Genomic DNA, 24,987 nt, shown 5'->3' with positions numbered 1-24,987 from the left:
TATTTACATTTAGTATCAAATTTGTCTGCCCACTTGATGATGGCCAGAGGTATCTTTTTGGTTTGCCACAGACACAAAACCACACCCTGACATGTCTAGTCACAGATCGCAGCATACCATAAGATGCTGGTGTTGTGATCTGCCACACTGGCACACATCATGCGCCAGGAGAAGAGGGGAGGATGGGGACCAAGACAGAGACACAGTAGTGATTAGAATAGAACAGAATAGACCAGACCAGGTTGGAAAAGACCTTCAAGATCATTGAGTCCAACCTATCACGCAACACTATCTAATCAACTAAACTATGGCACCCAGCACCCCATCCAGACTCTTCTTAAACACCTCCAGGGATGGTGACTCCACCACCTCCCTGGGCAGCCCATTCCAACGTTCACTCCTGAAAGACCTTCTGGGAGCTGGCAGAACAGCCACAACTGTATGGGTCTATTCACAATTGCCACAGCTCACCCCAGCATTAACAAAGGCAGCAGACAACCTGAGAACTTAGGTACAGAGCCAATATTGCCATCGTTACTCATCAAATTTAAATACCTTCAGCTTTTGCTGTTAGTGACTCTTCTAGATTCAGCTGCAAAAAACACAAAGAGCAAAACAACCACCAAACAACCCACCACCACAAACCAAACAAAAAAACAACCACAAAACAAAACCAACCCCCAAACCCTGTGTTCTCTGTTCATCCCTAATGCGTACAATAGTGACTGCCCTTCAGAACCAGTCCCTCGGTTATCCACAAAAATAGAAGAATTAACCATCACACTGCTATCTCAGTTTTAAGTAATGAAATTTGTATTAATCAAAATTATACAAATCAGCTTTGAAAGCTCGCAACTTCTTGAAGCACTGCTGTGTGAAGGAATGCGTACATGCACTCAAGGCTGTCTTTTCTCTGCCCTTTCCCCACTTCCTTAACAGCACCACTGAATTAAATGACATAGAAGGGAGGGAAAAGTAGCTATTGTTGACTTTCTTCACCTTGATGAATGATCCCTATTACTGCAAAGCTACCCTGGTTGGAGACTGCAAGCTGTATCATACTATTCACAGAAACAACTTGCATTTGAAAGGAATTCCCTCCAAAATGATTATAGTTTCAGACCACGAGAAGAGACAATAGTTTGCTACTCACAGCAGCTTTTATAGTTCAATCAGTTCCAAATCCTCACATGTAAAGCAGCAGTTTGAGAAATGATGGCAGTTGGAATGGAATAAAACTGTTAAGTCTCATCACAAAAGCAGTTTTATGGTCATCTAGGAACTGAAGCTGGAAACCTGTTGTGAGGGAAAGTTAAACTATATCCAAAATTCACAGTTCAAAAGGCACATTAAAAAAAAAAAAAAAAGAAAAAGAAAAAAAAAAGAAAAGAGGCAACAGACTGGAAAAAAATCTGCTTAACAGATAAAACTTCAGATGTTCCTTTTATACTATCCCTTGCACCTTACTACCTAGCCTACTAATAGCTTCACCATATCAAATAAAATGTTACAAGCCTTTCCATTAAAGAGTATTTTAAGAAATTTGGGGTTTAAAAGGCTTTTGGAAAGCACCACACTGAACATTAAAAGCTTATATCACTTTCTTTTAGTTTGACTCCTTTACTTACATTGTTAATTCAGGAGGCAAGGATTATATTTTACACTGGTGTTCAGGTATCTGCTGCAGCAGTGTTCCCTATATTCTCTGTAGCTTCTCACTGTCAGTTCAGTAATACTAGCAAAACCATCCGATCCCCTCGAGTCCAACATGACCGTTCTATTTTCCTTTTGCTAAAGTCTATGTTTATATGTTCATATACAGACTACACACATTTACACACAACATACTTTGACAGGAGTGAGGTTTTTAGGTTTGGATTTTGCTTTGGTTTTGAGTAGGAAAAAGTACAACAGCTTTCTAAGAGCCAGACAACAACTTACACATGAATCTTTGAAAAAGTCTCCTGATAGCATTTAAACACTACCTCATATCCCAAATTTCACCAAATTCAGAACTAGCCATAAGTGTGCCACAGACCAATTAAAACCGAATGGAGACTAAAACAATACAGAAAATAAATAATAAATAATTTTCAAGTTCCCCCAAACCAAACCTGTAAGGTATTTCCACAGCCAATATATCCTTCCAGCTGTAGCTTTTAATGCCTCCTCAGAGAGGCATCCTCAGAATCAATGCATCTGACATGTGTGCATCCTAAAACCTGATATGCTTCTCCACAGCCAAATATGCTTGTTGAAACTGAGTGCAAACGTAAAACCACGAAGTACCAGAATAAATTCATAGACATATCAATAAAGATGACTAAGAAAAACATTTTGCAGGAAACAGCCCCCACATGTCTTAATTTCTCAGCCCTCATTTAAAAAACAAAACACAAACCACCAGCACACAACCAAACAAAAGCCCTAAAACCTTTAAGTAAATATGAGAAATCCTTCTATGTCAGATTTAATGAAAGCACCTTTTGCCCAACAGCCTGCCCATCTTTTACAACTCTCCTCATTTGATAGAAGACAGACTTCCTTTGTGTACCTTAGATGTCCATACAAAACAAACCAAAAAGCAACAAAAAATGCAGATTGAAATTTCTTATTTTGAGCAATGAGATAATTTGCATTGTTCTCTTGCCAAAAGAACATCACCAGTCTCTCGGTCTTTGTATGGTCTTTCCCTGAACGAACTCCATCTCTCTGAAGTCTGCCAAAACCAAAGCACTGCTCTCCTGCTTGGGTGGCTGGCATTCTGTATCATTTCAAGCACACATCTGCATCTTCACTCACTAAGACCCATCACCAAGGCTCCACAAACAGCTACTCAGATTCCTCCAGAAACTGGCAAAAATCAGAGTTAGCTGACTTCTGAAAAGCGCTGAGAACAGTCAAAGCTGAGATCGAGGAAGTGCTCTCAGCTGACACAGCTGTTCACATCATTTCTTCCACTACAGCAGAGTCAGCTAAACCAGTGGTACACTGATTCTTAGGGAATTCAGATTGCCTTCCAACATTTGGGCTTACTTTATTCCAATCCCAAAAATAGAGAGATTAATGAGACTGGATATGACATGAATCTGTATGTTAAATGATTTCAAAGCTGGTTTCTAAATAAGGAGACCTTACTGGAGCATTTCAAGTTCATCTTTTCTCATGCAAATACCTGTCAGATTTTGAATAACAATGTTCTAAGTTTAGCAATCAAAATATCTGTAATATGGGATAAGGGTTGATCTGGTTACTGTATGTCTGTTTTGGTTGTTCAATGAAGAATGTAACATTCAGAGTGTCATTAAGACTATGGAGTTAGAGAACACCATCTCAAATAGCACAGCACAGTCTGTGCATTCCAAGCCCAGTTCTGTACCTGAAATTCCTTTTTGAGTTTAAGCTGACATTTTACATATTATGAACATGGAAACTGATTCTTTGTACATACAAGTTCCCATTTAAATTAGTGAAATATATAATTCCAGAACAAAGGAATGTCAGACCTATGTGAAATGTAATGTAAGAAAGGTAAATATTACATTATTTGCCCTTAAATTGTATTTATTCTTGGGTGACACAAGATTCAGAAAGCTTCATTCTGGTTTTACAAGAACTCTACAGTAAAGAGGCCTTTTATCCCAACAAGCTGAAGTAAAAAGCACTAGAAAGAAGCTGGTTCACATGAAACTTCCAAAGAGTTTAAAATGTATCATTGCTATTTTCATCTTTGAGAGGACAAATGAATCTCATCCTAACTCACTGCACTGAGATTTCAGGGTGAACTAATCACCTTTGCTAAAAATAGACGCCTAACTCATCCCCAATACTTACCGAATAAGAAAAGACATTTGTCATTAGGCAAGATTAATACAATCTTAATTGCCCTGTGTGCTCTGAATTCTCTGATACTAACTTTAGATAGGTGGCTATTTTTCAGAACTTTGTACGCTGTTGAGCACATGATCAGTACTCAAACGAAGCAAGATCAGGCAGATGGCTTGGCACAGCCTGGTTAACATCAGTTGCTACTGTTCACCTACTTAATAAGGCAGATTCATTGTGGTTTGGCCAGTCACTTACTGATAAAAGGTACAACAAATGAACTTAGGCAAAACGCAAGTCACTTAAAATCAGAAACAGCAACATCAGTGACAGTGCATGTAATTTATGATTAGAATCTACTGGAATAGAATAGAATAGCACAGAATAGACCAGGTTGGAAGAGACCTTCAAGATCGTCATGTCCAACCACCTAATCAACTAAACCATGCAACCAAGCACCCCATCAAGTCTCCTCCTAACACCTCCAATGATGGTGACTCCACCACCTCCCCAGGCAGCACATTCCAATGGGCAATGTGTTCAAGAGGGGATTGGACGTGGCACTCGGTGCCATGGTCAAGTCATGAGGTCTGTGGTGACGGGCTGGACTTGATCTTTGAGGTCTCTTCCAACCTTGGTGATACTGTGGTAATCACTCCTCTATAAAGAATTTCTTCCTTTTGTAGTAGTCCAGCACATGTTTCTCTACCCACTCCATTAGCTTCTCAGGTCTCATTTAATCTCCAAGTGGCTCACTAAAAGTGTAAAACTTAGCATCTGGGTATGGAGTTTAGGCTTCTCCCCTAAGAACAGAACTTCAATAACTTGAGGCAACGTACCCTGACAAGATGACAGAGAAGTATAATGCTGGCACTTGTATACAAAGCAATAATTCTGGTTAAGAGAGCAGGAAAAGAATTTTTTTGGTTGTTTTTGAAGTATATAAATTAAAACAGACACAAAATTTCAGATGAAAAGGCATCTTGTACATGGCAGCGACAATAATTCAGGTTGTCTGCCTGTGCTGTGCCTCTGTCCTTGTTGATTAAAAGAATAGGGTAGCCAGATAAAAACATTAAATATCTGTGCTTCATTTGCCTAAGTGTAGAAAATAAGGGATTGAGCTACCTTTTTTCCTTCTGATACAAAATTTATGTAATGACATACAGGAGTTTACAGGTCATGGTTTACATTTCATCAATGTTTATCTCATTGAAAATGTGGTAACATTGTCAATTTGACTTTTTTCTCCTTTAACTGCAGAAGTAATTGTAAATCTCTACTGCAGGAAAATTTGGAACCTGCCATTCTAACATCATTGGGAAGGTCCACAACCCTGCTGCAAAGCCAGAAAAATTAAACAGAAAGTAAACTTCTGCTAAGAAACTTCTCAGAAGAGTCAGCTTTCCATTTAACCAAATGTCTAGAGCATGGCAAAAATAATTTTGTTGAGCACTTTGAGACTTCATGAAGGGAAAGAAAATAAGATGCAAAGGACACAAAAAGCAAGTCAGAGTGATGCCACACATCTGGCACTAGCACAAGGTGGACGTAGTACTGCAAGGGAAGGGAACAATTCAGCTTTGTGCAGCGGACTACTGGATGTTTTACTGTGCAAAAAAATGCGACTAAGCTGTTCAAGAAAAGGGCACAACAGCCTCAATGCTCCTGGAACATTTATGTTTCAGGCTGCAGTAGCAGCTACTGTTAAGAGCAAGCTCATGGGCAGGCAAAGGTATGCACTGAAAAAGCTCACTGACAGCACAAAGACCATATGGCTCCACACTTGCCATGTGCCAAAGACTAGCCCAGCTCAATCAAACTCTAACACAGAAGTGTAGGGATCCAGATGTTTTCATTCGTGCAAGACAGCAAATCCTTTCCATTTAAAATAGCATGCCTTCCTCCTGTGAGCTGCTGGAAGGATTCCAGATATTAACCCACCGATCAGCATGCTTAAAGAGACAAATGCAAAATTGAAAGGCCATGCTCTGAAACAGACGGGCAAGCTCTGAGCCACTGGGTTCCTCAAAGGTTGGATGTCCCAGATGGTCAGGAAAAGATAAGATGAAGGGGGAAAAAAGCCCCTTCATGTTCTGCATCAACCTTTTTTGGACCTTCTCCCACATTAGCTGACCAATTCTAGACAAAGATTTATAATTTATCTCATTTTAAAGAAGATGAACAATTTGACAGGTGTGTGGAATACAGGGATGTTCAGATATGGTTTTCATACTCTAAAAGCAAGCAGAAAATGGCAGGAAGTCAACAGCTATAATTTCACCCCCACCCCCCTATAATTTTCCCCTCCCTCCTATTTCCCATTCTTGCTACCTGTAAAGACAAACATATTCCTCAAAGAAAGTATTATGCAAAACATCTCTTGTAAATAACATACATAAACCTATTATGTAAATAAACAGAGCAGCCATTACTTATTTTGTCAACAACAGTTCATACAGAAAATGATTTCCAAAATGAAGAAACAGCGTTGAGTCATTCTGCACTGCTTTCCTACAGCAGCAGTAATTCAATCAGGTCCACAAAGCAAGCTGTAAAATTCCACCACATCTGCAATTCCAAACAAGACATACATTTACCGAGATGTCCCTGTATTAGTAACAAACGTACTTAGCTTAGTACTTGATTTTACTTAGCCTAGTCTTTGATGGTAGCTTGAAGAGAACGTATCTGTTCCTGCCAATTTGAAAATCATTTTTTCCATTACAGTATGGTTCTACATGCTGCAGAACTTTGCATTTTGGAGTGCACAAGTTTGCAAATAGCAACTTTTTTTACATGATTACTTCAATTTTCAAAGCATTTAGAAAGCACAGTACTGTACCTGTTTCCAATTACTCCTATTCACAAGTTTTAAAGGAGGAACATCCTCCTGTTCAACCCACTGCTGCATTTCACAGCTTCTTCAAAATTAGGTTCTTGCCTTTTTTATTTAAGTGAAACCATGAATAATGACTTCATTTTGAGTATTTCTTCACTGGCAGACACTAACAGCTTTTTTTCATTCAGCCTGCAATTATTAGCAGGCTGGTAGCTACTTCTTACAAATGTAATTAGCTGATTAAGAAAAAGGGAAGAAGAGATCAAAGCTCTTGGAGAGTACATCCTTGGATTGCAACAATCAATGCAGTGACTTAAGAGGATAAAATACTGCATTCGTGCAACATACGTAGATTGTCATCTCCTCAACCACAACAAAGAAGGACCTTCATGAAAGGCTGAAGAAGGCTCTTTCACTTTCTGAAAACATCAAGAGCTTCTTGGGTGCCAGAAGCATGTGCCATGGACAACAGCTGCCTTGCACATCTTTCTGCTCCAAGTAAGGACCTCAGCGTGGTCTCAGATTTTAACAAAGCTTTCCATGTAGCTGGGCTTACCACCAATTATTCCCACTAGTCTTCAACATATGAGCCTCAAAGGGTTAGGTCATTCTGAAGTGCTCTCTGAAGCTTCTAACTACATAGCTGACAAGGTTAACAAAAGTCATCAGAAAACACCTTTCCTCTCAAACTTTCCAGAGCTCACCAGGTTAAGGTACTTTAGCTTCATAGCAACCATCAAGTCCATCATATCTATAAAACAGATTTCATCCAAGACCAAGGCAATGACACACAATCACACCTACAACCAGCTCCCCATTTTACAGAGATTTAGCTTGGCAATGGAAGAGGAAAGCACTTTTTTCAGGACTGACCCAAGATCATGTACAGAGCAAAGCCTACATAGCAAGGGTCTTCAGAACAAACTTTGGCACCTTATAAAGACACATTTCTGCAACCTTGTCTCCTCTAACATAAGCAGACACTAACATTTAAATGTGTGTGTATGAAATTACTTGAAAAATTCTTAAACAAAACACTCCCTGCACATGCCCTTCTCTTCCTGGGAAAGGAATGAAAGCAGCATCAGCATCTGACAGACATTAGCCCAAGAAAGTGCATATGAACACCTCTAAAACCTCACATAAACAAAGATTTCCTCCAAATCTGCTATCTCAGATGGAAATAAAACCACGTTGCTTTTGCTGCTGGGTGAGATGAAAGTGCTACAGTTCCATTGTTTTGCAAGATTTACCTTAAAGAGTAAAAAAAAAAAAATATATAATTCATGGGACATGCAGCAAAGACAAGCTCCAACAGGGCATCTAGGAAGATGCTGAGTTTCAACTTCCCAAGTTTCTGACACGTTATCCCTCAGGGGTGAGATTAGACACTTTAAGAAGCAGATGGGTGTGATCAGGCTTTCACATGTTGCCTAGGGATCTGTGGTACATGGCAGCAACACTGTTTGTGGGATCTCACGGGTTCTTATGTTAGCCAGCATTTCCACAGGTTAACCAGGATCCTTCTCACCTAACAGCACCACTTGTCAATTTGGTTACTGTCTCACTCTGCAGGCACAGTACAGTTATCATGGTTCTATTCCAGTACAGTTTCACCTTATGTCCTTTGCCAGAGTTCATGGAAGAGTATATAGATGATCAGAGAATCATACAATGGCTTAGATTGGAAGCAGCCTTAGAGATTATCTACTCCAACCTCCCCACCATGGGCAGGGACACCTCTCAGCTAGATTTGATTGCTCAAGGCCTCATCCAACATCCCCAGGAGGAGGCATCTCCCTGGGCAACCTATTCCAAAGTCTCACCTCCCTTGTGCTGAAGAGCTTCCTAAGATCCAGTTTAAACCTCTCCCTCAGCATTAAATCACTCCTTCTTGTCCTATTGCTGGGCACCCTTATTAAAAGTCCCTCTTCAGCCTTCCTGTACGATCCCTTCAGGTACTGGAAGGCAGCGCTAAGGTCCCACTGGAGTCTTCTCTAAGCTGAACAACTCCAGCTCCCTCAGCCTATCCTCAGCAGAGACATTCCAGGGCTCAGATCATCTTTGTGGCCCTCCTCTAGACTCATTTCAACTGCTCTGTGTCATTCTCATGATGGGGACACAGTATTCAAGGTGGGGTCTCACAAGAGCAGTGTAAAGGGGAAAATCACCTCTCTTGACCTGCTGGCCACACTCCTCTTCATGCAGCCCAGGATATGTTTTGCCTTCTGGGCCACACAAGCACACTGCTGTTTTGTGCTGAGGTGCTCAACCAATACACCCAAGTCTCTTTATTCAGAGCTACTCCAACCCGCTCTGTACCCAGCCTGTATTTGACCCAGATGCACAACCTTGCACTTTGACTTGTTTAACCCTCATGCAGTTGGCACTGAACCACTCCTCAATCCTGTCAAGATTGTCCAGATGACATCCTTTTCCACAGTTTAGTTACCCTTATTCTTACATCCCCTTCATTTCTTCCATCTTATTTACAGGCAAGCACTGGAAAGCATTCCTGTCAAAATATATGTGCCTGTGCTTTTTGGTTGTAAAGCTCACTTTCCTGGTTTTTTTTCTCCCTTGAATGCTCTCCTTCAACCTTCCTTCTGCTCTTACAGTGACCCAGCTGCTATAGAGATCCACCACAGCCAAAGCAAAACAGAAATATCTCATTGGAGAGAGGGGTAAAGCACATTCAAGATTCCAACGCCTAACTCATGTACACTCAAGATCTATTATGCCTAACCTAAGCCACCTAGCCAAAGACCCAACATGGTAAGAGTAGCATAAAACCCATCATGAAAGATTATTTTCACCACTTTCACTTAGCTTGCTCTCTTGACTCTTTTCATGCTGGATAGCATTTCAGAAATACACTGCCTCATCTGCCTTGTGCCCTGTTGCATCTACTCTGGTATCTTCCTTGCTTTGCTCACTGGGAGCCCCTTGCAGCATCCAGGCACATAGGAAGGTGCAGTACACCAGTTACCAGTTAGCTGCATCTCAGAAGAGCTATGACTCCCAAGATAAAGAGACTTGCTGCAAAGGATGGTAGTGCCTTATCTCTTCAATATATCAACTCTCTAAATAAACTGACTGGAAAGTTCATCAGATGGTCATACTCCAACCACATGTCTGGCATTTCCACTTTGTTTACATAAAAGCGTTGTGAGTATTTCCACAAAAACAAAGTAGCATTATACTTGTACAGGTGCCTGGATTCTCTACCAGATCAAGGCCAAATGAACACAGCTGGGACCTCAGCAAGCTGCCAGCAGATAGAAACTTTCCAGTTTATACCTCACAAAAAAACCAACCCACCTCTTAAAATCCAAGGCATTTTCAATTTTTTTTCACGACGCTGCTTTTCACATGTTGCCTTTTTGTGAACCTAACACTCCATTCAATCAACTAAGGCAGCCAATACTGAATTTCTGATCACAAACCCTTAAGTCATTATTACCCTGCTGACACCAAATTATCCACTTCTTAGCTATCATTTTTGGTTTATTTGTCCCTTTTCTTCAGGACAGGAACTACTTTGTGAAGTCTTACTATTATTTGCTAGAACACATTCACATACAAAAGAGTAACTATATCAGAAGTCCATTATCTGACACTTTACCACCAAAAACAAACCAAAACCCAAACAACCCACACCAACACACATTTTAGGTTACAAATAAACAAAACATCATGTTCTCTTTCCAAAACACACACAGTATATTGCTGTAATTTAAAGTGCTTTTCAGAAAGATGAGATTCTCTTCTCATAAACACAACATCTACATTTTAATTCATTGATCAGAGGAATGCAGGCACCTCTCAACAAGTCCAGTCAAATTTAGACTACTCATATTTGGTAACTCAGACAGTAAAGTACAAAACTCAAGCATTCCAGGATGCCCACAGCAAGATGTAAGCTTCTAGCATAGTCAGTCACTGAACACCAAGCTTCTACAACTACACATGATCCAGCCTGCACAGCTTTCTGAAAGTGGACAGCAGTAACCACCATTTAGATTATGTACTAGCCAGAGTAAAGACCAGAAGGAAGCAAATCTCAGCTACCAGTATTTACTCCATCAGAGAACCCCATCTCTGATATCTAGGAAAGTATCCTAGCTAGAGATATCCTAGTAACAGCATTTGCTACCTTCCCTCTCAAAGTCAAGACACTATGAAGTCAGAAATACAAGTACTGTTCAAAAAGGCATCATATAATATACAAAAATGCAAGGAAACTCACAACATTGGCAGGACCAATACGCCAGATACAGCTCCGTAGAACCTGCATCTATTTCACATCAGATAACTCCTCACTCTCAAACACCTGCTAGCACTTAGCTCACTTTGAAGAGGGTGAGTGGAGGCTGGGCTCACACAGGATAGCCTTTGCCCAAGTAACAAGGGCAATCGCCTGGACAGATAAACTCAATCCTTTGCAGGTAGGGCAGAGTCCATAAACCAGATCTCTCCCTTCTTGGAAAAGTACTCTCTGTTAAGTAAAAAAAATCAACACAGGCAGTAGTTCCTATCCAAATGAAGTTATGTACAGACCTGGTCACACCTGATTTTAAGTTCCTTCTGGTGTATTACATAATTGAGGTGTCCAAAAACCTGTGTTTCAACAGGCGAGGAAAACGTGAAAAGAGGCTACAGACATATCTAAGCCTACAGTATAATGAATTTATTATGCCAGGGATATTTCAGACTAACTAGGAGTTATGTAATGAATGGAGGTGCCAGACCTGGTGACCTGCAACGTGATATTATGAATCTGTAAAAGATTTAAGAGAACATAATATAGCTAAGGCTACTTCGGGTATATTGAGATCAGCTGAAATCCACATCACTAGAATTTGCTATATAAAGGTTTCCTCAGCCCCTATCCAGATTTACTGGCCACATTATGTGTAGCTTTGGTTCAAAGTCATCCCAAATCTACCAGCTCTGATCCCAGCAAGACAGTTTTTAAGCTATTTCTACAGACATAATCTGTCAGTGCAGATTCTCAGCCAAATAAACATGACTAGTATCAAAGATTTTGCTTAAGCAACATAGTGAGTGTAATGACAGAAACATGCAGAAGACAAAACATCACAAGGCTGACACACAGTACAGTCAGCAGTCTGGCAATAGTTAAAAAAATTCTGTGTAGGCGCTCTGCAGATGTAAGTTACTTCTGCCAGGATAAGCCTCAAGACTTCATCTTTATTGAATCTGGCTTTGCTGACATGCCCTTCAAGCTGTTGTGTGAGTACTCTCCAAAAAAGTGAAAAGAACAAAGGGAAACATGGAATAAGGGCTGAAGCCTTATTTATTATACACTTGCAGAGCTCAGGCTGCATAAACAAAATATGCAGTAATAGTACATATGCATCCATCTCATTTTTCAAATAGACTTAAAAGAACCCAGAATAAAAATGCTTTCCTTCCCTCTCTTCTTCATCATGCCTGCCTCTTAGCCATCAAATTAATGAGAATCAACTGACTAAAAGACTAAAAGGCCAATATTCTCATTTCACTTGAGAGTAAAAGAACAGAAGCCTTTTCCTTGCAGTGCAATGGAAGAAAAACACTTTAACCTTCCAGATTATGGTGTGCTTAAAGTAAGAGTATTTTGGTCTTCAGCATAAATCCCTTTTACTTCCACACAAGGTTTTTTCACTGCAGTTGTGTTATTTGTAAAAGCTACTGCAGAAGGTACAGCCATGACTATAAAACTCTATCTCCCAAGTGATGTGAATTAGTAGTAGCTCTTTTCCCTTATATTGATGAATATTGCTTGGGTTGGGTTGGGTTTTGGTGTGGGTTTTCTTGTTTGGTTGGATTTTTGGTTTGGTTTGGGTGGGGGTTTTGGTTTGGTTTGGTTTTCTGGGTGTTTTCTTTTTTTGATTCAGGAATTTCTTCTGTATTGCAAATTCTGACCTGGCTATGTATTTTATGTACAATGCTGAACTAAGAAGATAAATGAGCATATCCCACTTTAGTAATACAGAAATATTTTGCAATATAATGTCTTACTGAATGAAAGGGGACTTGAGAAAAATCAGTCACTGTTTTTACCTAAAGTTAGGCTCAAAACCTGGGGAGATTCTATTTTTTTATACCAAATTTGTGTAGAATATAATACAGAGGAAAAACAACCCAAAAACACTAAAAGTCCGGAATGATTTGTTAACTAGGCATGAACCAGCATACTTGGAGCTCCATTCAGTGTGGTGCCATTCTTATGTGAGGTTGAACTGACCGCAAACTGGGCCGGTCTTCTTTCACATCACCCTGTCAACCCTCACCCACCACCACCTCGCCACTCTACAGGTGTCTGTTTCATCATTCAGGTCCTCGAAGACAAAACAGTCTCATCTGAGCGTAAAGCCCAAACAAAAGCCAATCTCTTTCAGAAGAAAATGTCAAAGAAGCTCTATGGCCCATATTCTGGGCACACTGGTCTCAAAACCTTCCAGGAACTCAAGTCATTTACGTGGCATTTTTACACTTAAATTTCTTATGAAACCTGATTTCTCCCCTTGTCACCCTTCCAAATAACTATTACTTGGCAAAGTTTCTGCCATAGATAGTGATGTATATAAAGTAGAAGGCATCATTACTTATGTCTGCCAGGCTTGGTTCACAATTCCAGCTGCCAATGCCACAGGACTGTGAAATTCATTTGCTGCGCTAGGTTACCCACAAGATGGTCATCTAAAATGTACACAGCTCATTGTAGTCAACCACGTGCAGTTAACATTTGTCAAACATCTGATAAAGCACTGAAACAAATTACCTTCTTTATTTAGCAACATGCCTTGAGAACAGATTTTCTCTTGATTTAATGGGATAGTTCTGTCCATTATCCCATTAGCTACGCATTGCTAGAAACACCCTGAGCACCATATTGCCAAACAACTGACTGAAGCTATTCAAGGCTCTTCAAACAACACTGCTTCCTTCTGCTCTTGATTACTGAAAAATGGTCTCACATAATATCACCCATTAGATCAGATGACCAAATGAGTGAAAAGCAAGCAATATTACTAAGTCCCTCCTCCTATCAAATTTTCACCAAAGCTCATATTCCATGTGTCTGCCATCACTTGAAATAGTTACACCATGCTCACAGCAAAAGCTTTCATATTGATCTTGCACAATAAACCACAGCAGTTGCTGGTAGGGTGCCCTGCTGCAAGACATTGACAGCTATGTATGGTCAAGGAAAAAATTCAGCTTTTTTGCCTCCAGTTGCTTCCTAGGTCTAGTGTGGAAGAATAATTACTTATTTGCATTTAATTTTAGAAGTATTAATAATTACCATTTCGCCTCCTCTTTTTATTGTAGTCTAACAAATTTTTGAACACTGAAACATTTAGCAGAATATTTTGCCTAACCTCAAACACTTTTAAATGCTTGCTTGAATACAAAAGTAATATATCTGAAAGCTGTTGTGTATTAATATGGTAAAAAACGGTGCTCCATTCAGAGCTGTATGAATAGTTATGCTAAATCTGATATACACAGTTTCACACAAAACTGAAATCTGCATGTTCTCAGTGGCAATTTGAACATCAATGTGATTTTATGCAGCCAGATTTTTTTCCACAAATATAAGCCAAGGATCCATTACGATGGCATTTTGAGAAATGACCTCATGTTTAATAAATGCTGAATTGTGACTTTTTTCTTCCTTCCTCCAAAACCACTCCATTTCATCTTAAAAATCAAGGCACTATAAAAGAACAATAAAATAAAGCGGGAAGTGTTGAGCAAATGCATAAAACTGTATAGCCAGTCAGTCTGTAGAAAATACAATGTGGTAAGTGAAACAATAGTGTCAGAAGAAAACAGATCTTTTCTTTTTTTCAGCATAGTGCCACTGTTGTTACCAAAAAAAAATGGATGTGAAAGCTTTTTGTGTATCTTGGAGAGATACAAGTTATGTTGCAAGTTTAGTTCTGCTCTGCTAGCCTGGTTTCTACTAGAGATATATTTACCTGCCAGCCAAGAGCATGAGCTTTCTTTTACAAGAAAATATACTAATCTGGTTTTACACACTGCTCTAGGCTCCCAACATTAGAAGCAATGCCAGCACTCAAAAACCCTTGGCTTATACTTCTACTCCTTAACAGCGATATAATGCAAGAAGCCAGCAGCAGCACTCCACATTTGTCTTACAATCCACTTGTGTCATGTGTCTTTGTTCAAAACCCCATCCAACTGGCAAGCTCATAGCATGCTAAGCCTCCCCTAAACCCAAGGCTGGAGTGATGTATCCTAAACAAACCCAGCAGCTACTGGTACATGCTGTCATTCAGAGAATTTTATTAGAGCTGCAATGTGAAATACCATTTTGACAGGACCCTAAGGAGTCTACTTCAGTGACCAAAGCTTTCCCTTCAAGAACACTTACAGAGCTAATTATGGTTACACATGTAGGCTAGGGAGCAGCCTATTCTTCAGAGTTACTGATTCTCTGAAAAAAAAATACATAGTTTCTCCATGGAAAAAAACCCTGGCTACAACACAGGAATAAACTTGAAAATTTCCATGGTAGCATATTATATTACATGACTAGGAAAGACTTATCCTGGTCCTGGTGAGAAAAAAGGCCATCTACATCTGATCATACAGCCAAATGTATTTTCTTTAATTAGTCAAGAAACCTCACAGCACTGCCTAGCAGCACAGCTCCTCTGCAGTGTTCCACAGTTACAACAATAATATTCCCCGCACAGGGCAAAATCAACTAGATTAAACATATGAATTTCCATACAGTCATTTGCTTTTTTTCTCAAGTTAAAGAAGGACAAAATATCTCTCTCACTTATTATTTCAGTGTCTATACCTTTGCCTCAGTTAAATCAACTTAATCCCAAGACCAACACATTTATTAGTTGTTGGAAAAATCCATCATGTGTCTTTGTACCTGAGAAATGTTTGAGTAGTTCAATGCACAAGCATCACACTTAGACAAGCAAAAAAAAGAGGAAAATTACAACATAGTATAAAAACCATCAAATCCTTGATTAATCTGATAATATAACAGACTAATCCACTGGTGGGGTTTTTTTTCCTTACCTCAATAATCTTGTCATGAATTTGCAGGCCTTCAGCTTTGTCTGCAGGTCCATTTTCCAAGATCTTTGACACGTAAATTCCCTCAGCAGGTTCCTCCTGATTGTTCTGTACCAGGCAACAGGGAAGTTGGAAAAGGGATACATCAGCACAAGAAATGAGATGGCACTAAAATCAGCAGTAATGAAAAATGCAAATCCATCCAAAGCATGCACTCTGCTTTTCTAGCTAAGAATTAAGCTCCTCGGGATTTTTTTCAAACTTGCTTAACACAAACTAGTCATTAATCAAAAAGACAGAATTAATGAACTATTTCAGCATTTTTAACAAGATTATCCATTTAGTTCTGGTTATTTTAGTCTAAATGAGACACAGGGTGCAACGGTAATCAGATCCCAGCTAAAATATTTAAAGCAGACCTCAACTTCACAGGAGACAGCAACTAGTACATAAATGTATTGAGAAAATACTCATTAAAATGGATGCACAAGTGATTCTCTCAGGAGGGAAAGGGCTCCTGCAGTACTGCTGCATGTAAACTTCTTTTTTCCCCCCTCTGCATTTGAAAATAAAGCTGCACGGAACAGTGACATTATTTAGCCAGCATATAATAGTGATAGGATTTGGTTGGAACTCGGTAACCTCATAAATCCTATTCACATGAGAGACTGAGAACTTGCTCAGCTGTGAAATCCATACAGATCAGCTGTCGACCAAAAGAGAACCTGCTTCCAGTTGATCTCTATGCACTGCTAGGTACAATTTGCATGAAGGTCAAATTTAAAGCAAGCTTAAGTTATGTGCCACAGCTAGAACGATACACCTGATGTTGTTCCACATGCTAAAATTACCTCATTTCACCATGATAGTTTAAAACAGTTTTAAATCATTATTAATAAAGAAATAATGCCAAGCAGACAAATAATAACCTGGGTAATTAATAAATGAAGCAGACACTTTATACTTTGGATAGCAGTTTATATGATGTTTAATTTCCTTCTGCGACTGGTGAATCCCTGACCAACAGAAGAAAAACCCAGGCACAAATATAGGCTGGGCAGTGAATGGCTTGAGAGCAGCCCTGAAGAAAAGGATTTGGTGGTGCTGGTAGATGAGAAGCTCAATATGAGCTGCCAGTGTACACTTGCAGCCCAGAAAGCCAACTGTATCCTGGGTTGCACCAAGAGAAGTGTGGCCAGCAGGTTGAGGGAGGTGATTCTTCTGCTCTACACCACTCTTGTGAGACCCCACCTGGAGTACTGTGTCCAGTTCTGGAGCCCCTATTACAAGAATGATATGGATGTGCTGGAACGTGACCAGAGAAAGGCCACAAGGATGATCAGAGAACTGGAGCACCTCTCCTGTGAGGACAGGCTGAGACAGTTGGGGTTGCTCAGTTTGGAGAAGAAAAAGCTCCAAAGAGACCTTATTGCGACCTTTCAGCATCTGAAGGTGGTCTACAAGTGAGGGACTTTTTAGGGTGTCAGTTAGTGATAGGACTAGGGGGAATGGATACAAGCTAGAGGAGGGTAAATTCAGAGTAGACATTAAGTTCTTCAAGATCAGGGTGGTGAGACACTGCAACAGGTTGCCCAGGGAAGTGGTGGAAGCCCCATCTCTGGAAGTGGCTCTGGGCAACCTAATGTAGTGTGAGGTGTCCCTGCCCATGTCAGGGGGGTTGGAACTAGATGATCCTTGAGGTCCCTTCCAACCCTGACAATTCTGTGATTCTGTAAACCACATGTGTGCAGGTTTCTGGGTCCTAGGCCCCACTGACAGGAAAAACATTTAATAAAATTTTCTATTAAGAAAATGATAAAGGGCTTAACAAAATCTGGAGGTACTGTAAAACAGGCTTCACAGTACATGGAAGCTGTGCTGTGGAGACTCAACCCAGGCAGATTTCTGGTTAACAAGTATTTGTTGAACACAATGTTTGTCAGACAATGACTTTATAAACTTTTTTTTTCTTTGTCACCAAGATTCAGAGAAGCAAAAAGAAAACTTATTAACAGTTCCAGCAATATCATGAAGTTATGAGCAGACCTCCACTGAGTTCTCATCCAAACCGCAAAAAGAGGTAAAAGAGGCATAATAGCTGTTGATGTAAATGCAAGAGGGTTATGGTCCTTTTTCCTTAAGAAAACACAAGGCTAGGTCACAGTTCCTTTGCCCACATAAAATGTTTCTTTTTCTTTTCCCTAAGAAATTTCACTGGATTTTTCAAGAGTAATAAATGACCCAGTAAGGAAAAGGCTATTTCAGTCTGGCTTGTGGTTCCACTTGGTAGCATGTGCTGGTATCCACCAGTTCTGACCTGAACTGGCTGCATGGTAGAGAATAGAGGGGAGCTATATAGATGATAGATAGAGCTATACAGATGTTCAGCCTGGAGAAGAGGAAGCTCATAGGGAGGCTTTCCAGTACCTGAAGAGTACTGAGGGAGGCCTGCAGGAAGGATGGAGAGACTGTTTACAAAGGCCTGCTGTGACAGGACAAGAGGCAATGACTTCAAACTAGAGAAGGGCACATTTAGATCAGGAACAAGTTCTTTACTATGAGGGTGGTGGAACGCTGGAACAGGTTGCCCAGGGAGGGGGTTGAGGCCCCTTCCCTGGAGATATTCAAGGTAATGCTCAACGAGGCCCTGGGCAACCTGATCTAGTGGAGGATGTCCCTGCTGACTGCAGAGAGGTTGGACCAGATGACCTTTGGAGGTCCCTTCCAGCCCGGCCCATTCTGTGCTTGGTTTACCTAACCTTTAGCTAAGTCTGTGGGTGACTGCAGGAGCCCCAAACCATGCCCACAGCACACACCTCCCTCCAGCTGTCCTTAGGAGGGAACAGCTTCCACAGCTGGCTCGGCAGGACAGTCCTTCTAGCCAGCTGGGGTCCAGGACAAAAGTGGGGATCAAATCAGCCCTGCTCTATTACAATAATAAATCACCTCCCAGAAACACATACTTATGTGAAATAATTCCTCTCCTGCCAAAATAAGAGACAAGCCTGTAGTGAGAAGTTCCTTTCCTCTTTCCCTCTCTCCAGGTAGAGGGTGAACAGTGGGGAACCCCATTATAGACTGAAATGAAACATAGCCAGAAGAAAGTATGTATGTACATTCCCCAAGTCACTAAGAGTCACCTGGTTTCCAATGGGAAAAACTTGCATCTTACTTATAAACCACAAATAACATGGTGAAGGAACACATTCCCATGTAGGTCACCAATATGACACCACTGTTCTGTTCTGCTCTTCTGCTGCAGAGACAATGCTTCACTCAAGGACACGTTTTCCCTGAACAACCTGAGTGTACAGATTGCCTTCATGAACTCTTTTTGTCTTGTTGGCAAACAACTCCTGTTCTAGTATTTCACTTTATGAACGTTTATTTTTTCATTATATCTGTCAACTCAATCCTTTTTTTTTTTTCCCTTCCATATTCTTTGTCTCCAGATATGTTGAGCAAGACCTCACGCTGGTATCTGGGAACTGACAACAAACGTCTGTGGAATTCAGGTTTATCACAACGAGAACAAAACAGAACAGAATTTTCAAATTTAACTTCAAAGGCTCAACCATCCCTGAGATCCAGCTCTGCCTCACAGCTCCACCAACTTCTCCATCTTCAGCTACCAATGTTAATGGAAAACAATGACAATTTCCTTATCTCTGGCCAGCAGTTCCATGAACCTTCATATATTTATGATTTAAACCTTCATATATTATCATTTAAAATTCCAGGATATTAATTTGAAAAGCCTGTTTGCAATATAAAAAAAAACATTTCCAGCATGCATTCTCAGCATGTAAGTACTTCAGAGAAGCTAAGCTGCCATACCAGGAAAGTTGAACACTATGCTCCCTCTTCCCTGCAGCTACAGCTGTAAATAGCAGAAGTCACACTGCAATCCAAACTAAAGACTGTCTGGACTTTGTTAGTGGTATACTCAAAATATGGATATATTCAAAGCATGTGCATTTTATCCTTGAGCCACCTGTTGTCTTATCCTTCCACCAGAAAACCTAAGAAACTCTTGCTCTGGACTTATAGCATCAACATTAGATAACTGCTGGTCTTCATACTTTACCCACAGGGAATAGTAACTGCAGCAGACAGTGAACTTCTTAGGCTAATGGGAACAGACTCTTTGGCACCACTAAATACAGCTTTAGAGCAGAAGATTGCCAAACTAATACACAGGGTCCTATTTCCCTCCTCAATAATAGTAAGTCCCACTAAACAAGAACCTGATCAGTGCATAATTATTACCAAGCTATTAATTTTCCAGTTTAACAGGTTTCTTTACCCTTCATATGTAATGACAATCCTGATGAATGCTTTTGCAAGAATGGCAAAAAAAAACATAAGCATATTCTTACACATATTCTATTGGGGGTTAGTGATCCTTATGTATGTTCTATGGTTTTCAATGAACTTTGTAAATATACACTGATAAGACTAGATTGATTTAAGATCAATGAAAACTCTGATTAAATTCACAAAGAAAAATGAAAGCAGGCATGTGAGAGCAGGACATGTGTTTAAACTATCTGAGCTACAGAGGTAAATTTTCATATCTTTTAAATGAAAAGGGGAGGGGGGAGAAGGAAATCTGTTTCCAAAAATTCCAACGGCTTAATCCTGCAACAATGACTCTTGTAAGCAGCCCCAGAGATTCCCATTGAATGGTTTGCATGAATACATATTACTCACATGGCAACTGTGGGCAGATCAGCCTAAAGTAAAATCAATGGGAATAATTCACCTCTCACAAGATTATGTCTTCAAAAGAGTGACTGCAATTAGACTTGATACTATACAGTTCTTCTATCTATGGAACTGATTCCATACCTACTGTTAACAAAAGTAACTCTTTTATCACTAACAGTGTATGTAGTAACAGAAAGTATGGTCAAAATAGCCTACATTTACTTTTCTCATTACCTGATTGGGTCGTCCTCCTATAATATTGAATCCCAAAGTATCATTTTCCCGGTGTAGCATGATCACCAATGGTTTGGGTTCTCCTCCCTAAGAAGCAAGAGATGAAATACTGTTAAAGAACAGAGTTGCAAAAAGATCTTAGGTGAAAGCACTGAAGTACAAAAGATTTTTAGCTGAAGAATCTTCCTTTAAGATAAGGCTTTAAGGAAAATTAGGCTGAAAAGATAGCAAAAAACTTTTCACTGGGAAAAAAAAAAATCAAAGGAAAAGTCACATGCCACTGAAAAGTAACAGGTAACACCTGATTATCCTCAGTGCTGAAGAGAAAAAAAGTGCAGGCTTTTGGCAGAAGGAATGCTCAGCAACACTGAAAAATGTCAGAGCTCCAAATGCCTGGAAGTATCTAAGAAAGTTAAACCCCAAACTGTGTCAATGTTTCAGATATTAAACATATAGGTTAAAATACACAACGCTGTAATTTTCAGATGCCCAAAGTCATGTCACCACACATTTCATGGCAACTTTAGCGGAAGAGACACGCAGAACATGAAACCCATCTCTTCATCCCAACCTTTCACTTCTCTCCAAAAAAAGAACAAATACAAGAGTGATGTCTGTGAAAGGCATAAACCAAACATTCAAAGGCAATGATGGATTTCAAATTTAAATTTAAAAGATAAAAATAATTTTTAAAAAATAAACAAACCCCTTCCTTCAGTGGAAGAGGTAAATAATGTTCTAAAATGAAAATACAAACAAAACAAAACAAATATTTGGAGTCCATAGCACAGCAAGTTAGTTTAGTTTACCTTTTTCATATATGCTACTAGTTTTATTTCAGGATTCATATTCTCCACTAAAAAACCCAAAAACCAACCAACCAAAAAAATAAAAGTAAACCAAACAAAACAAAAATAAAACACCCAAACCTGTATTCATCCAGCACCGTTAGGTGGTTGTGTTTGCCAGTTAATATAATGCCTAAATAAAGTGTACCTTTCTAAACATCCACAATGTAACACTTAACGATGAAGCTCACATTTTATTCGCCGTGACAGTGAAATGTTTTGCTGCCTCATGATATGTTTGATTTTAATTAAGTGCATTTTTAACTTTATTGATCGTTTTTCTTACAAACGCCTGTTTTGTGTACTCCCCTTGTCCCATCTGCCGGAGCGGGTTCCGAGAGGCAGCACACACAGCAGCACCTACTGGCAGCGCCCAGGATCGCCTATCCTCACACCTCCTGCCAACTCCTGATCTCTCTCCTCTGTTCCACAACCCTTGCTTTTCTCATAACGTCCCACACTCCTTAACAGACGCTGCTGCCCCCCTTAATACGACCTTGTCCCATCTGCTATGCGAAGAAGCATAAATGTATGAGCACACCACCTAGAGCCAGCAAACTAAGCCTCCTGGATTAACTAACCAAAGCAAAATTTAACAACAATGAAAGATAACAAAAGGTAATAAAAAGTCCAAACACTAAGTTTCTCAATACCACAAAGACCTATGTTTCTAGGCATACGGCTGTCCTGCAAACAACCTCCTTTCCCATCTCCCATGCAGCAGTCAAGGTAGCTGATGTGTTCCAGCACACTATATAGCCTCAAGAGTGCGTTTGGCTGCCCAGACCTTGTCCAGGTGGGATTTTGCTTCACAAGGGTTCGTGAAAATTTGGGTAAAAAGACACATTCTTTGCATTAAGACTGCTCACCACAGCTGGAACCAGCAGTGCCAGAGCCTGTACAGCAACCTTACAGCCAGGAGCTAACACTCAAAAGCCAAGCAACTCCCTTACAGCGAATTAAGTCAGCTCACCAGTGCTCATGACAGCTCGGATGGCTTATTTAGCCTAAACGAAGCCAGTGGCTATCTGAGCAATGTCATCAGACCTGAGATGAGAGCCAAACAGTACATCGGTCTCTGCTATGAACAGTGTCAGCTGTTACTCTATTCTACCAAATGAGTGACTTCTCTGTCCTTTCACCATCGTTTCCAAAGTTATCCTCCGGGTTTTTTTCAGCCAACTTCTCTGCTGCTGAAATAAAAGTTAAAAGCCACACACCGGAGCTGTCCCACCTGGAGCCAACTGAGCACCAAGAGCAGACGGATCCCTGCGCTGTGGGGAGGCCTGATGCGGGAGGAACCGGGACGCGTTTGTCGGCTGCCGGCTGAAGAGACAATCCCTCTTCCTTCCCATCCGCTCCCCGTCCTCTCTGGCCAAGCAAGCGGCGAGCTGCGCTCAGCCACCGCCGCCACCAGGCACGGTCAGACTCTTCCCTGCCAGGGTTTTCGACGGGCGCCGAAACAGTGACCGACAAGAAGCGTGCCCCCGGTAGAGGCTGGCGTTTCTTTCTCGCCGGGAGGCGAGGAACAGGCAGAAGATACGCAAGGGAAGGGATTGAGATGAGTCCTGGCACAAACTTGGGGGAGTGCCAGCCCCCCGGGGATACCGCTCGCACCGTCACCTCGACAAGTCGCTTCCAAGCGCGACAACAGCGAAAGCGGGTCCGGGAAGACCATCGCTGCAGGGGGCAGGCCCGCGTCCCGGCGGCCGCACTCACCTTGCTGGGCTGGCTGCCTGCTAGGTCCCGGGTGATGCTGCTGATGTGGCTCATGTACTGGCCGAACTTCGCCTGGTACCGCCGCGCCGTCAGCTGCACTTCGCTGTGCAGCGCCGACAGCTGCGCCAGTAGCGACTTCTCCCTTCTGCTCCAGCGCAGAGCCTCTCTCTTCAGCTCGGGACCCGACCCCGGGCTGCCGCCGCTCCGCAGCGCCAGCAAGCCGCGGTGTCCGCCGCCCACCCGCACCCGCGGAGGCTCTCCTGGCGTGGGCTGCCGCGGTTGTTCCGCAGAATCGTCTCCTGAGTGGCCCGCGCGAAGCCCGCCCCGCGGCTCCAGCTCGGCGGGGCCGGCCGGCGGCGGTCCGTAGCGGCACGCCGCGAGGTGGGCGGGCAGCTCCCGCAGCCGCACGGTGCGCCCGCAGCCCCGCAGGCTATAGTCGCACTTGACCTCCAGCTTCTGGACGAGGCTGCGGAGGGGCAGTACGGGGCGCAGCTCGGCGGCCGCCAGCGGCCGGCACCGCAGCGGACACCGCCGCCGCCTCGCCGCCCAGGGCAGCAGGCAGCCGGCGCAGAAGACGTGACCGCACGGCGTGGACAGCGGCTCTTCTAGCACCCGCCCGCACAGCTTGCACTGTAGCTCCGCCGCCACCGGCGCCGCGAAGCGCGACGGGTCGAAGCCCATGGTGCGGTCGGGGACCGCGAAACTTTAGGCGCAGCAACCCCGGCCCGGCCCTGGCGGCGCTGGAGCCGCTCCCTGCGGGCGGGCGGAGGAGCGGGGCTGAACCGGCGGAGGAGGGCGGCAGCGCTAAGCTAGAGCTCCCAGAGGCTCCCCTCCACCCTCCCGCATTAACTCCCTCGCCCCAGTGCTCCCGCCCCACGCCCAACCGCGGCACCACCTCCACCTCTCGGGGCGTCCTCGCTAAGCGACGGTGCAAGCGGGCGAGACACGGGGATTCGCCACCGCCCGCCCCCGCCGACCTGCCGCGGCGGCCGAGCTGTGTCCCCGGCAGGTAACGCAAGGTTGGCTTGTGGTCGTGGGGGTAGGAAGCGGACAACCTGCAAGGCAGTGAGTCGTTTTGGCTCTTTCGCTGCCGCACAGATGTACCGGTGAGTGTGGCTATTTCGTTTCTCTCCGAAGAGCTCGCTCGTCTTTTTTTGGACACCCAGCAGCTGAGGTCCCCAGTACTAATGCCCTCTTTGTTGCTGTATCAAAAGAAATAGAGTCGGGATGACAATACTGTTTGTCAAGCTCCCTTAAAAAACAACATGTATAGAAAAACACTTTCATTTTAAGAAGAGCTAAACCACAGCAAATCTGGAAACACATACTTAGGATTAATAGTCAGCCTGGATTCTACTTCTTCATTGCTGTACAACCCACAACATACACTGAAACATGAAACCCCTAACACATTCCCCACATAACTTCACTACTGAAAACACAGGGCCAGATTGCTGCCCCTCAGCCCCATAGAAAACCTCCCAGAGGAGAGTGGGAAGGAGCCCTCTGAGGGATTTCTTCAATGGGCTCCTTCATATGCAGGCTGGACATCACTGCTTTTGGAAGTGACAGAAGGTTTGGTCTGTCCAGGCCCAGATCAAAAGATATTTTCTGGACTGAGGACTCCTGAGGCAGAGCCAGAATGTGCCCTCACCAGTTCTGCAGTTCTTGCCTCAAACGCTGGATCCCAAGAGCATTTCTCCAGGAAAGTCACCAGGATTTCCATGACCCACT

The 24,987-nt window shown here is 42.2% G+C and overlaps 1 protein-coding gene across 1 annotated transcript in view; it reads right to left on the bottom strand.

Annotated features, from left to right (window-relative positions):
* PDZRN4 (PDZ domain containing ring finger 4) overlaps positions 1 to 23,934 on the bottom strand; it is a 265,568-nt gene extending 241,634 nt beyond the window's left edge. Inside the window, exons 1-3 of the mRNA XM_054178167.1 lie at positions 23,254 to 23,934; positions 20,687 to 20,773; positions 15,746 to 15,850 (exon numbers count right to left, since the gene is read on the bottom strand). Of these exons, the coding sequence (XP_054034142.1) occupies positions 15,746 to 15,850; positions 20,687 to 20,773; positions 23,254 to 23,934 (873 nt within the window). The remainder of the gene's footprint in view (positions 1 to 15,745; positions 15,851 to 20,686; positions 20,774 to 23,253) is intronic.
* Positions 23,935 to 24,987: the final 1,053 nt, after the last annotated feature.

This window comes from Dryobates pubescens, chromosome Z (genome assembly GCF_014839835.1).
Source record: "Dryobates pubescens isolate bDryPub1 chromosome Z, bDryPub1.pri, whole genome shotgun sequence".
NCBI lineage: Eukaryota > Metazoa > Chordata > Aves > Piciformes > Picidae > Dryobates > Dryobates pubescens.
The sequence above is the reverse complement of the archived record's forward strand: the minus strand, read 5'-3'. Positions and strand labels throughout refer to the sequence as shown.